Genomic DNA, 13,090 nt, shown 5'->3' on the forward strand with positions numbered 1-13,090 from the left:
CACCAATTATTTTAGGGCACAATCCTATGCATGGCTGGCTGGGGAATGCTGGGAATTGTAGGACTTTTTTCTGTCTAAACATCCATAGGATTGTGCCCTTAGAATACTTTAAAACCTCCTAGTAGCTTGCTATAAGAGCCTTAAATGTGAGATGGGAACCAACACTAGAGACAAGATTAAGTATTAAACAAGTTAATTTATTGAAGGGATATTTCGTACATAAGGGAATACTAATATTTAGTTTGGGCTTTTCAAAATAATGCTTACTGACACTTCTTAAGAGACACTGTTGCTAATACGAGCCTCTTAAGGTGTAATCCTATGCATGTTTAGCCAGAGAAAAGGTCTACAGTTCCCAGCATGCCCCAACTAGGCATGCTGGGAGTTGTAGGCCTTTTCTCTGGCTAAACATGCATAGACTGCAGCCTTAGTGACTCTTACCTTAGGCCAAATTCCCTAAACCTCCATCCCAGCCAAATACACTCACAGCCAGGTCCAGCTCTTGGGTACAGTCTTCCTTTGACTCCCAAAGCTCCTCCTGTTGTATTTCTGGCTGCTTGGACAGTTTGTTGTTGTTGTTGTTCAGTCGTGTCCGACTCTTCGTGACCCCATGGACCATAGCACGCCAGGCCTTCCTGTCCTGAGCACTCTCCCAGAGTGTGCTCAGGTTCATATTCATTGCGCTTGGACAGTTTATCTGGGTTTTAATACCTGCTTGTGTAACTTTCTTCTGGCAAGATCTTAGGGCAACTTCCTGGCATAACACAGCCACCTGCTCCCCACTCCTGATCTTCACCAGCCAGTTCGGGCCCTTCGTTATGGTTATCCCACAGAGAGGGAATAGCTTAATATTCAGGCCTTGACTACTCACTTTCTCCTCAGCTTCTACAACACTCCCAACCAGCAGACCTCCCTCTCTGACTACCCACAGACTAATTCAGCTCCTTGAATCCCTAACTGTCCACTCCTTAACTGTCATTTCCTAACTGCTGTTTTCCACCTAGCTAGAATCCTCAGCAGATCAAAATGGAATTTACTTGATCCAGGATCCATCTATAAATATTCCAAGATATTCTCTCTCTGTCACCCTTCCCCCACACCATCGGAATGTCACCAAGGAGCTACTACTAAAACAGGCCTTCAACACAGTAGCAGCACTAGGCCTCAGACCTACACAGATACATTATAGCCTCTCAAAAGTTAGACAAAGTATTTGTAGAAGAACAACAGTTAAATAGATGGCATTTATTCATAGAGACTGACCAAAGAATCAACAAAGCCTGGTTCTTCAGTAAACAGTGGCTTATACAGGAACACAAACAGATGACACTTGTACTTTTGCAGGCTATTAGATACTTCTAGAAACACACAGAGTTCAAAACAGGGAAACTGTCTTCTACCATCTTATCTATGGATTACTCTACCTCTTGATTGATGCTTGGCAGTGGCAGGGTGGTGGTGGTACAGTGGCAGTACAGATCTTCATAGAGACAAGGAGCCAGTATTTTAAAGGTACAGGCACCATCTCCAGGTTGCAATGTGGCAACCCTATGTACAGCCAAGCTAGATTTAATTCTATTAATTAAACTAAAACCAGACTGATGTATATCAGTCATCAGAGTATCAAGTTGGTAGCAGAACCAATACTGTCAGCTTTCTGAGTATCTAAGTACGCTGTTGGTTCAAAGTCTTTTAAGATTAATTCTAACATTACATTCTTTCTCTTTGCTGTTTCTCAGTGGGAGCTGTGCTCAGAAAATCACGTTTTGGGTGACCCTGTTCTCATTGCTTTTTGGTGAGCTTCTTTCTATAGGGCTAAGAATACAATGAAGCTCTTTAATAAAGGTTTCACCATAACTATGGTGCATTACAGCTTGCCTTGTCCTAAGCATATTTACATGGACATAAGCTGCATTGAAGTCAGCAGAACTTACAACACAAACCTATGCCTTTCTACTCAGAAGTAAATCTCACTGTGTGCAGTAGGATTCACTCACTAGTAAGTGTGTTTTGAATTGCAGCCTTAATTCCTTGCAAATACAGTAATATAGAACTGTGTTCAGGGATATAGAGCATTCTTGCCATCTGACTTTAAACGTCAGGCTTTTTTTCTGTCTGTACATGCATAGGATTGCACCCTTAACTGATATTCAGGCAGGAGAGGGGAATTTTGTGAATTGAAGAGCAAGGCTGCAGGGAAGCAGCATGTATTCTTGAGTGGCTTCTGATTTCCTAATAACTGTTAAGCGGGAGCCTGAGTTATATGTCTGCATCAGCTCTAAGTGTTTTGCTTGGGCCCTTCATTATGAGAGGTCACTCCAAACAACTTGTGCCTGTGAAAGAAAAGGAGCAGATAAAGCAATTTAGGATGATGTGGGAACATTCTGTTAATGACATGTCTGAGATACTATGCCAAGGGTTAAACTGCTGGGGAGGAACAGAATTATCAACAGTTTTAAATATGAGGGGTTTTAATTTCCACTAGGTGCTGTCTATGTGGGACTGTTTGATGGAAATGTGTTTCAGCTATTTGGTGAAGAATGGAAAGACTTCTCCCTTTGTGATCTCATCCAGGTGATTTTTAAATTATTATTGAGTTTAATTATTCAGCAGCCTCCCTTACCAAAATGTCAGGAATTGTATACTTAATATGCTTATGAACTGTTGCATTTCATTCTGCATCCAGAATGAGTGCAGTCCTTGGAGGTATCAAGTAGAATATCTTACTACTATTGTATTCAAAGTAGGATTGCCTTTTCTTTATCGTGCATGTGTTTGTACACTTGCCTGGAATGCAGAAATTACAGCAGTGAAGCCCTTCCCCATCACTATATATTCATGCCAGGCTGGGATTCAACAGCTTTGTTTTTGTATATCAGCCTGTTATTAAAGGTACAGGAGCAGGGCTGGTAAAAAAGATGGCAAACTTACAGTAATTATTTCTAGTTTTACTAATTTTGGAAAGTCACTTTCTTGTAGCACCTTACCTTTGTAAGCATTCAGTGGAGCTTGTGCTGATTTTGTGATCAGGTTTGCACTGGCAAGAACCCTCTGCAAGGCCCCATCTACACGAGCCATTTATTCCAGGGTGGCAACAATTCAAGGTCCTTCAGGACATACAACACAATTGCCACTTCACAGTCATCTGTGGTTTCCCCCTAGAAAATGCAGATTTCCAAAGAGGTGTTTTGCTGCAATATTTCTGGTTTGCTGCGGGTTTCCCATGGTTGAGAGCTATCAGTCCCTTCCCCAAACCGACTTCGTATTTTGTGGTGGGCATGTTGTAGGCATGCCTAGTGCTTGCATCACTCTGATGCCCCTTCACTCCCCTGGTTCCTTTGCTGCTGTGCAGTTTCAGAGGCATGGAGAGGCGTTTTCATTTATTCAACCACACTTCGCACACCTTTGCAGTTTCATAACTTCGTAATGGCTGCTTTGGAGTCAGTGGCCAAGGGTTGGGGGGTCTCAGGGGAGCAGAAGGTCCAGGACCAACTTCGCTCCAGCCACCATTTTGTACTGATGGGTAGGCGTGTACCTCTCGTGCCTTGGCGAGTGCGAACCATCGTGAGAATCTCAGGCTGGAGAACTGCCAAACAGTTGGCATGGTAATGAAGGAGCAGATCACCCATATTTTACCTAACAAGGAACAGACAGACAGAACAGAACCCCTAAAAAACACAAAACAGCCACTAGAACCCGAAGTGTCACACCCCCACGCTCACGTGCCTGCGCAGCCACACATTAAAATATAATGGCAAAAAAGGGCACAGCAAATTTTCCTGTTGGGTAAGTCCACAGTAAATCGCATGTGTACCACAGTAGAAGCTAATTCACAGCTGCAATGCTGCTCAGTTGTGACGGAGTGAAGGGTGAAAGTGGTGCCATGTAGATGGCCCCCAGTAAAAGGCAGGTTTTTGTTTTGTAAGCCACAGAGCCTCCTAAAACGCTATTTAATTCTGACCTTTGGGAAAATGTCTTGGTAAAATGGCTGAAGATAATGGTGACTATTCCTGAGGGCTAAACTAGGCCAGAGGCCATTCATGCAATTAGCAATATTGTGGATGACTTAAAAAAAAAACTAAATAGCAGGTGTATGCTCCCCCCCCCCCCGCATCCTCCAGCCATACCTTTAAATAGCCATTCACACAATTCAAATCTTGACCTGGTGTGTATGTTTTTTTGCCATGAGCTGCTTGGATCTGATCTTGGAACAGAAAGTCACTGAGTGCTTTACCTTTGATGTCAGTGGCTGTAGAACCTTCTATCTGAAGTTTTTAGAAGCATGGGGTTAATGAGGAGTGCAGCACAATCTAAGCATATTTACTTGGATGTAAGTTCCAGTAAGTTCAATGGATTGGATCCAGATTTAGGCTTGTGCAACTTGGTGAATAGATGCAGACTTCTCTGCCCTATGCTCCCAATGGCAGTTCCTCCGAACCCTTGAAAGTGCTACACAGAGGATCCTTCTGAATGGGCTGAGCTGTGAAGCTGGGGCAGGGAGGACCCCTGAAAATCAGGCAGTGGCACTTTCTGTGAGTGGAATCCCTTTGTCAATAGAAGGCAGATCCTGGATCTAATGTATTCATTTATTTTATTTATTACATTTATATCCCACCTTTCTTCCATCATGGAACTCAAGGTGGCTACGTGTGGTTCCCAGGTGGCCTCCCCTCCAAGCACTGACCAGACCCAAACCTGCTTAGCTTCAGCAAGGTGGCTGCCTTATGTGCCATGTAATGCAATGTAACTCCCAAACAGTTCTTCTCCCAGTCAGAGCTGCTTATCTTTCCATGCCCCCCCAAGAGACTGATCAGATCCACCTGCACTTAACTTCAACAATAGCTGGTCTCAGACCACTCTCAGTGGGCATAGGATTGCTGCTTTGATGCAATGAGCTTTCTTCCTATTATTTTACTTGCTTGTTTTTGTAGAATGATCTGTATGATGTGTGCTTGAGTTTCTAATTAAACTTGTTTTTTTCCTTCCTGAATAGGGTGAAACAAAAGATCTGAGGTCCCTAATGTAAGAATATGTTTAAAATATTTTATGTAAATACTTGACAAATGCCTCTACTCCATTTCCCCTCGTGAAACAAAATTTTGACTCATTGGCCATGTTCAAATGAAATACAGCTAAACCATGGTTTGTTTAACTTACCTATGGTTTGTCCGTATGTCTGAACCCACACCAGCCAACCAACTATGGTTTGATTGCTGTCAACAAAACACAGTCTGAAACCATGGTTTGAAGTTGGCTTATGTATCTCACTTTGTATTAACTGTGGTTTATTCTTACATCTGAAGCCACTATCCTACATTAATCCTAGTTTGTTGCAGTGCTCTGCCCACCTGGCTTTGGAGATATGAGGCAAGAGTGGCTAGAAAATGAAACCATTACTGTGGCTAATGCGACCATTGATTATGCTTTCCTAGACTCTGCCCTCCATCTTTATCCTCACTGACAATGGAATGAGTGCCAACTTCTGAAGAAGAGCTTTTGGTGTTGTAATTATCTGCTCCAGAGCCCCTCAGAAGTCACTTGGTCCTCTATGGATGAAGTGGCTTCTTAGAATTAATTGCACACCAATAGGGACGTAACAGTACTGCAGGAGCAGCACTTGGTATCACTCCTCCATTATTTTCCCCTAGGAAGGCTAATCACCTTCTGGAAAGAAAAGTGCTTGAAATTGCACCTCTGAAGGAGCAGGTGAATAAGTTACAATCGCAGCTTCGTGGTCTGAGACTGGGTATGAAGGCCGTCAGCCATAATGCTGTCATTGAAGTATTAGAAGGATATACCAGCAAAGGCATTACAAGATGGGTAAGCTGGAATAAAGATTTTGTAGTCAGATATCATATTCATGTAACTTCTCTATTACACTAAATCATTGCTGACCAACCTACTTGGCAACTGTGACAAAAGTCCAATCCTGACACAGTGCCACTCTGGCACATACTACAGTTCACAACAGGCGATGGCCGGGGGGGGGGGGGGGGGCAGGCAGGGGCGTACAGCTGATTCTATGCCATAGCCAGAGACATGGGCCTTTCTGCTCCTGTCTAGGTACACCTCAACACTGTGCTGCCTGTGCCACTTGTGGCACTCAAGGTGCAGGTTAACTGCCCATGGCCCAAATGAATTAACATAGTGCAGGATTTCCAGAAAATTGCAACCACAATTCAAGATGGTTCTTTTGGTTGTAAGTTCCTGTGTTTTTGACATTTCCTTACTTTATACATAGTTATAGGTGGAATGATGGCTGAATTGTAAACTATTTACGTCTCGTCCTCTGACAGAGTGTTGAAAAGATACTAAAAAAATTAATGGAAAAGCTGGATGAAGATGATGTTCAAATGCCTGATTATGCCCTCAAATCAGCAGGTATAAATGGCAGTTGTTATGAACGAAACGTATACATGGTACTTTGGAAATTCTTACTGTTCAAACATAGTACAGTGCTGTCAATCTTAATAGTAAGATATGTAAGGTTTTGAGCTTTTCAGAAGTCAGAACAAACATCTAAAAACTTCAGGTAGCCAGTGCAATGCTCCTGGTGGCCATCCTTGTCATGATGCAGGTTGTATACCAGCTGCAGCCTCTAAACAATCTTCAAAGGCAGCTCCATGTTTGCACGTTCCAGTAGTCAAGCCCTAAGATATGAGTACCTGTATCTAGGTCTGAATCTGGTAGAAAAGGCAGCTTTCCTGCTGGATAAACGATGAAAAGCATTCCTAGCCACTTCCCAAAACAATGGGATGCAGGAGTAACCCAGGACTGCAAAGTTGAGTGGCCAGGATGAGCTGGAGCCCATTAATTATTTCCATTTCTTCAGCCTTATCACCAGTGCTATGATCAAGTGTATCAAAGGCTGTTGAAAAGTATAATGAAATGGTGAGCAATTTTCACATTTGATCTTCCAGTATACATGTCAACCATGACCTCAGTCACAATACTGTACCCAAATCAGATGTCAGAGTGGCATGGATCTAATCCAGTGATTTCATGTCATTTAGGTGCACCTAACGTTGCAAGGTAGCCAATGTTGTTCAGTCTTATCTCTAAAGGAAGGCACTGAGGAAACCAGTGGGCCTAGACTGCCCTGTGACCTTCAACGGCCTGGATACATTGTTCTAAGTTGTAGATTGCTGGCCTTATTCCCCAGGTCATATCTTCAGTATTGCCCTTGGTGGGGACAGCAATTGCAACTCATCTATATAAGCAAGAAAAAGGGGCCACCCTCCCATACCCTGAAGTTACAATTCTCATCCAATTAGTGGAACTTGTTCCACTAATTGTTGTGCATACATTTTGAAAGAGCCTATATTCTCAGGATAGGCTTTGAGACAAACAGTACTACTGTTGCATGCCTGAGATGTGTTTTACAGAGAACATAATTTTTAAAAAATATGAGAAGTATTATTGTATAGCTATTTAATTTTAGGTGCCAGCATTGTTCAGTCCAGAACCACTAGAAGCTACCGCCATGATGGAGGAAAATACTTCTGGATGTCATTCATTATGCTTCCTTTTGTGAAGTCTCCAGATGTAATTCTTCAGGTAGAAATAAACCTAAAGAAAGTCTTCATGTTTTTTCTTCTGAGATTTCCTTTCTACATTGTTTTTTCCACTGTGCCATCATTTTATTCTTTTTTAGTCTTTGCTACCTAAACCTTCATCATTGCTTTATGCCTATCAGGCCAAAGCAACCGTAAATCCTAGGGAATGCTTCCTGTTTTTATTATTTTTAGAATTTGGGAATTGCTTGGAGAATTTCCTCCTGCCTGATGGGGTCATAACTTTTCTAGGGCTCAGGGTGCCTTTTAGTGTTCAAACTACAATACATCAGCATGGTGGTCTTAGCCATGTTATAGACATGCAGAGAACAGATCAGGAGTGAGACAGTAGGGAACAGCAAGGTAAAGGGAGATGTAAGATGAAGCTGATGGGAATGAAGCCAAGTAAAAGACTGGGGAAAATAAAAGTAATGGTTGGGTGTTTTCTCTCATAATTTAATTATTAAGCTACCATTAGGCTTTTTGGTTTGGTTGTTTTTTGTATATTTGTTGAAGCCTTATCAAGTTTTTGTTAAAAACATTTAAAAGTGTTTCAATTAAAAAAAATTAAAATGGGTGTGGTTTATAATATTATAGCTAAACTTTCAGTTAATGTAATATAAATCAATAATTACAAACTATACTAAAGGGGACAAAATTGATAATTAAGGTCGCAGTCCTATGCATGTTTAGACAGAAAGAACCTACAATTCCCACCATTCCCCAGCCAGGGAATTTTTTTTGTCTAAATATGCATAGGATTGCATCCTAAGAGTTATGGCACCTATAAGCTTAGCAATAGAATGCCTACACCATTCAAAATTCCTTTGTGTTCTCTTGCAGCCTAATTACCACCCTGGAGAGTGCTGGCCTTTCCCTGGAAATCAAGGTGAAGCTGTTGTCAGGCTAGCCAAGGAAGTTATTCCAAGAGCTGTTACAATAGAGCATATATCTAAGAAAGTCTCCCCCACAGGAGAGATCTCCAGTGCTCCCAAAGATTTTGCCATTTATGTGAGCATCTTATTCCAGTTTTCATATAGGATTTAAGGGAAGCAAAATATGAAAGAACTGTTACCTCCAACTTATTTTTTAGGAAAGGAGTTAAGTTCTAAAATTCAGCATAGCAACCTTGTGATAACATAAGAAATCACCTGAAATAGTCTCTAAATTTTGCTATAAACCCACACTACATACAAGAGAGGTGTTTTGCACAAGGCCACAGTTCAGGGATCCTGAGCTTTGCTGTTAACCCACGAAATGGTCTATACTTTATACTATTCTGTGACATCTTTCAGAGGAACAGGGAGGCAAAACTGAAATTATTAGAGAAGCCATTAACCAATTTGATTCATTAAATATTGGTAGTGGGAAATGGCAAGGCAGGTGTTAACAGTAGGAGATGTGTATCTGACCACCTTATAAAAGTACTTGAAAGCTTTGATCCAAGCATAGGGCCTACGGATCTTGTTGGGAGAAAAGTACAGGCTATGGAGAGGTAATATTCCTGTGTTAAGTCCTAGCATCCCAGAAGATCAGTCCTATAAAAAAGGATTTTGCTCCCTTTTATTAGAGGGGACTTAAACATCTATTCTAAAAGGACCCAGACAGTTTATACTTAAGCACAGAACATTTTGAGGCAATGAAAGGATAAAGCAGCCCCTCCCGGAGGGAAGCTCTCTCCAAGGTTGGCTGTGACCAGTTTGCAAGATGTTTTGCAGATCTGTGTATCCACTCTGACTTGGACTCGACAGAACTGATGAAGGGTTGGAATGCTTGTCAATTGATCAGGCAAATATCATCAGCTGTCTGTTACTTGACCACAGTCAACTATTGTCAATTATTCCAAGAAAGGTACTGTGTAAATGGAAACTTACTTTCTATTTCAGTATGGTGTCATTTGTTAGTGAGGGCAGCTTGCCCCTAGCCCTCTAGCAGTCAGGGGCAAATCTAACAGCATAGCAAAGCATCTCCCACTGGCTACTTGAGATAATTGCAAGCATCTCCAAACTAGCAGTCATCAGGGGCAAAGACCACTGCTTAATGGGCAGAGTGTTGCATTATTAGAAGGGAGACTCAGATTCTAATCTTCACTCGGCCATGTAGCTCATTAGGTAATGTTGGGTTAGTCACTCAGCCTAATCTACCTCACAGGGTTGATGTGAGGATAAAATGTGGAAAAGTGAAACTATGTGTACTGCCCTGATATCCTTGAAGGGTGGAATCCGTATGTAATAATCCATTATAATTGTTTTAAATTAATGTCATTGTTTCACAATAACTGTCAGTTTTTTTGTACGTAGCAGTAACTATCAAATGATGATTAAGTTAATAAATAACTAATGCATAATGTGTTTTTCCCATAACATTGCTTTAAAAATACTCAACTATTATTTGACTAGGTATGATTTGATCAAATTCCCAATGCTAAATAGATACAATCTTTGTCGTTATTCTGCTTGCTATCATTTTTAATATGAGAAACACTGTACAATACCATATTGTGTTGTTTTTTAACTCACCTATATGCAGTTGTGGAGGCAGGGCTCACAGGGATGCAGCTCTGGCACTTTTTCATTAGCAGGGATTCTGATGTCATCTGCCACCACCCTCAGAATTCCTGTTCCCTCTAAGCTTAGCTGGGATCCTCACTGTAGCTATGGGGGGAATGTATTTTCCAAGCAACAATGTATTGTTCCATGCTGGAATGCAAAGTATTTGGGATGACTTGGTCTGGAATGGGCAATTAAGACCTATTCACTTTACCAAAGATGTGCCCCTGGTGGAGATGAAAACTCCTAGAACTGGTTTGTTGATATGGATTGATACAGCTGCCTGAAATTTTGGGAATGCCCTTGGAGACTGTCACAATGAGGTCCTGCATTTCCAAATTTACCACTACACCACTGCCTATATCTTGACTGTTGATGATGTGCCCTTTCTCCCCCAAAGGGACTAAAAGAGGAAAAGGAGGAGCAGGGAACTTTCTTAGGCCAGTTTGTTTATGACACTGAAGGAGATTTAATCCAAACATTCCGACTGAAGGTATGTTGAGCATGATGGGAAACTGCTATGCAATTTTAGGAAGTGTTATTGCTGGCCAGAAGGGTAATTAATGCTACTGACCCACGTGCTAACAATGTGATGTATGTTTATAATCCTTATGATTTCAAGGCAAAATCAGAAGGCTGGATATGTGATGATCATAGGGAAAACATAATGAATAATTGCATTTAATCACACCAATTAGGTAAGGGCAAGAATTAAAAGAAATCTTTCTCTTTCAGAATGAGTCTTCTGAATATATGAGCCATGTGAAACTGAAAGTGCTAAACAACTGGGGCCACCCAAACTACACTTGCATTTATCGCTTCAGGGTACACGGAGATCTACAGTACATCTAGGTGTAAATGAACCCTGCTGGTGTAGAAGCAGTCACAGCAGCACAGCACTAAACTAGTGTGAATTTGCTGTGCTTCTGCTTCAATTAAAAAAGAAATATACTGCAGCAACAACAAAGAGCTTCTGGAAAATTGTTTTATTCACTTTCATTACTGGGTAGGAACTAGCATTGGTGCCACCCACAGAATTGTAAACTAGATGCTACCGATGAATGATTTGGGAAGGAACAGCATGAAAGGTGAAAAGTATATCAAGTAGGAGAGCTTTGAGTTGCAAAGCAGGAGTGGGCATCCTTTTTCCCCCAAGGGCTCCATGTAGCCATGGCCAGAGGTGGCAGTGGATGTGGCCAGGACTGGCATCCCCCTCTCACACTCTCTCACATACGCACACACACACACGCATACACATACAAAAGCATACGTACATTCATGGAAGAGATAACCCTCCCCTCCCTGCATGCCATCCACCCCATGTAAATCATGCTGCTCGCAGCCCATTATGCAGCTATTTGGTTGGCTAAGAGAAACATTATTGTGATAGTAAGAATGGCTTGTGGGTATTACCATCTCTGTGCAGCATCCACCCACCAAACAGGTGTGCCACCCCCAAAAAATGGGGGGCAGTGACTTGGGCACCCACATAGGCTGCACTGAAGGCTTCCAGGGCCTACATGTGACTTGAAGTTTGAGGGAAAACCTATTGCCCAAGGCTGTAGTCCTATGAACAATTACATAGGAGTAAGCCCCACCCAATTTACTTCTAAGTATGCATAGAACAGCATTGTTCAAAAGCCAACAATACCATCATGTTTTATTGTCAAAGGTGAAGTAATAATAAAATTACAGACTAAAATAATTCAATAGCATATCTTTAAAAGAATTACAGCACAAATATATACAAATGTTTAAATCATTTCCCCCTTCTACAGTAGCTATTTTTCTCGCAATCTGTCAGTCTGTCAACCGTTGTAGTTTTATAAGCATCAGTGCCGTACCAGCAGCAATACAAGAATTCAAGACTATCATACTGAAGTCTAGTCTTCCAGTCGTTGTTGCTGTTGTGTTTCCAAGCACCTGGGGGAATCAGGATTAAAGTAGCAGTGAAGACAGACCCAGGATTTGGAGTAAATGTTTCTGTTGTCTCAGAGAGCTCCCTATATTATCATAAAATGTGTGGTCTGGAAAACCACAAGACTACTGTCTGGCTCAATATTGGCTGCCTTGAAATTGGGGGGTGTTTTTCCCCAGTGGTGTGAAGTGCTCATTCCTTAGAAAAAGAAGAGATGCTAACATTTAGAAAGTTCCAGTATACCCCTTTGTATCAAATACAACATCTTTATTTGCTGCAAGGGTCAAGAGACAGGACAGAGATTTCCAAATGCATCAGTCAGTAGAGGAAACCCAAATAAAGAGGGTGTGATTAGACTTGAGAGGAATGAATCTTTACATATTTTACCAATGGGTTGGATTCAGATGTAGTCATACCTATTGCAACCAATGGGACTTAAAGTTAGTCCTAACTGACTTGTCCCATTGATTCAAGTTGGTAAGTAAGAATAGACACGCTGGATCAGATCAAAGGCCTATCTAGTCCAGCATTGTGTTCGCACTGTGGCCAGCCCAATGCCTGTAGGAAGCCCACAAGCAGGACAGGAGTGAAATAGCACCCTCCCACTCACATTCCCAGCAGCTAGCATGCAGAGGCATACTGCCCTTAATATTGGAAGTAGCAAATTGCCATTTTGACTAGTAGCCATTGTTAGTCCTATCCTCCATGAGTTTGTCTAATTCCCTTTTAAAGCCATACAAGTTGATGTCTGTCACTATGGGCATTTCTACACCAGCCTAAAATCCTGCATTTAAAACGGGGCATTCTGCTTCCATTTTAAATGCAGGGTCACAACCTACATGCACTTCCTTACCCCCCCTTCTCCCCGTATCTGAGCCTTCCGTTATCTTTCATTGATCTCACTCCTCTTCTTGCCGCTTTTACTCTTGATGGAGGAAACTGAGGCGGAGCACAAGGGGGCAATTTGATAGCTCATTATCTACAAACTATGTAAAAACGGAACAAAGGACATTTAATGCAGGAGGGTCAGGCGTCATGTAGAGTCCGCAAACTTCCGTGAAGGAGCAATC

General features: G+C 41.8%; 1 protein-coding gene across 3 annotated transcripts in view; it reads left to right on the plus strand.

The window, feature by feature from the left end:
- SUN3 (Sad1 and UNC84 domain containing 3) overlaps positions 1 to 11,060 on the plus strand; it is a 28,608-nt gene extending 17,548 nt beyond the window's left edge. For 2 of the 3 annotated variants that reach the window (XM_084857707.1, XM_084857708.1), the window contains exons 5-13: positions 1,740 to 1,795; positions 2,486 to 2,574; positions 4,994 to 5,022; positions 5,649 to 5,820; positions 6,297 to 6,381; positions 7,442 to 7,557; positions 8,397 to 8,564; positions 10,503 to 10,595; positions 10,838 to 11,060. In XM_084857707.1, the coding sequence (XP_084713833.1) occupies positions 1,740 to 1,795; positions 2,486 to 2,574; positions 4,994 to 5,022; positions 5,649 to 5,820; positions 6,297 to 6,381; positions 7,442 to 7,557; positions 8,397 to 8,564; positions 10,503 to 10,595; positions 10,838 to 10,954 (925 nt within the window). In that variant the 3' untranslated portion in view covers positions 10,955 to 11,060. The remainder of the gene's footprint in view (positions 1 to 1,739; positions 1,796 to 2,485; positions 2,575 to 4,993; positions 5,023 to 5,648; positions 5,821 to 6,296; positions 6,382 to 7,441; positions 7,558 to 8,396; positions 8,565 to 10,502; positions 10,596 to 10,837) is intronic. The other variant, XM_084857710.1, reaches the window with a different exon arrangement.
- The last annotated feature ends 2,030 nt before the right edge of the window (positions 11,061 to 13,090 follow it).

The sequence above is a fragment of the Heloderma suspectum genome, chromosome 5 (genome assembly GCF_057233095.1).
Source record: "Heloderma suspectum isolate Gila_16-S chromosome 5, 16-S_ref, whole genome shotgun sequence".
Classification (NCBI taxonomy): domain Eukaryota; kingdom Metazoa; phylum Chordata; class Lepidosauria; order Squamata; family Helodermatidae; genus Heloderma; species Heloderma suspectum.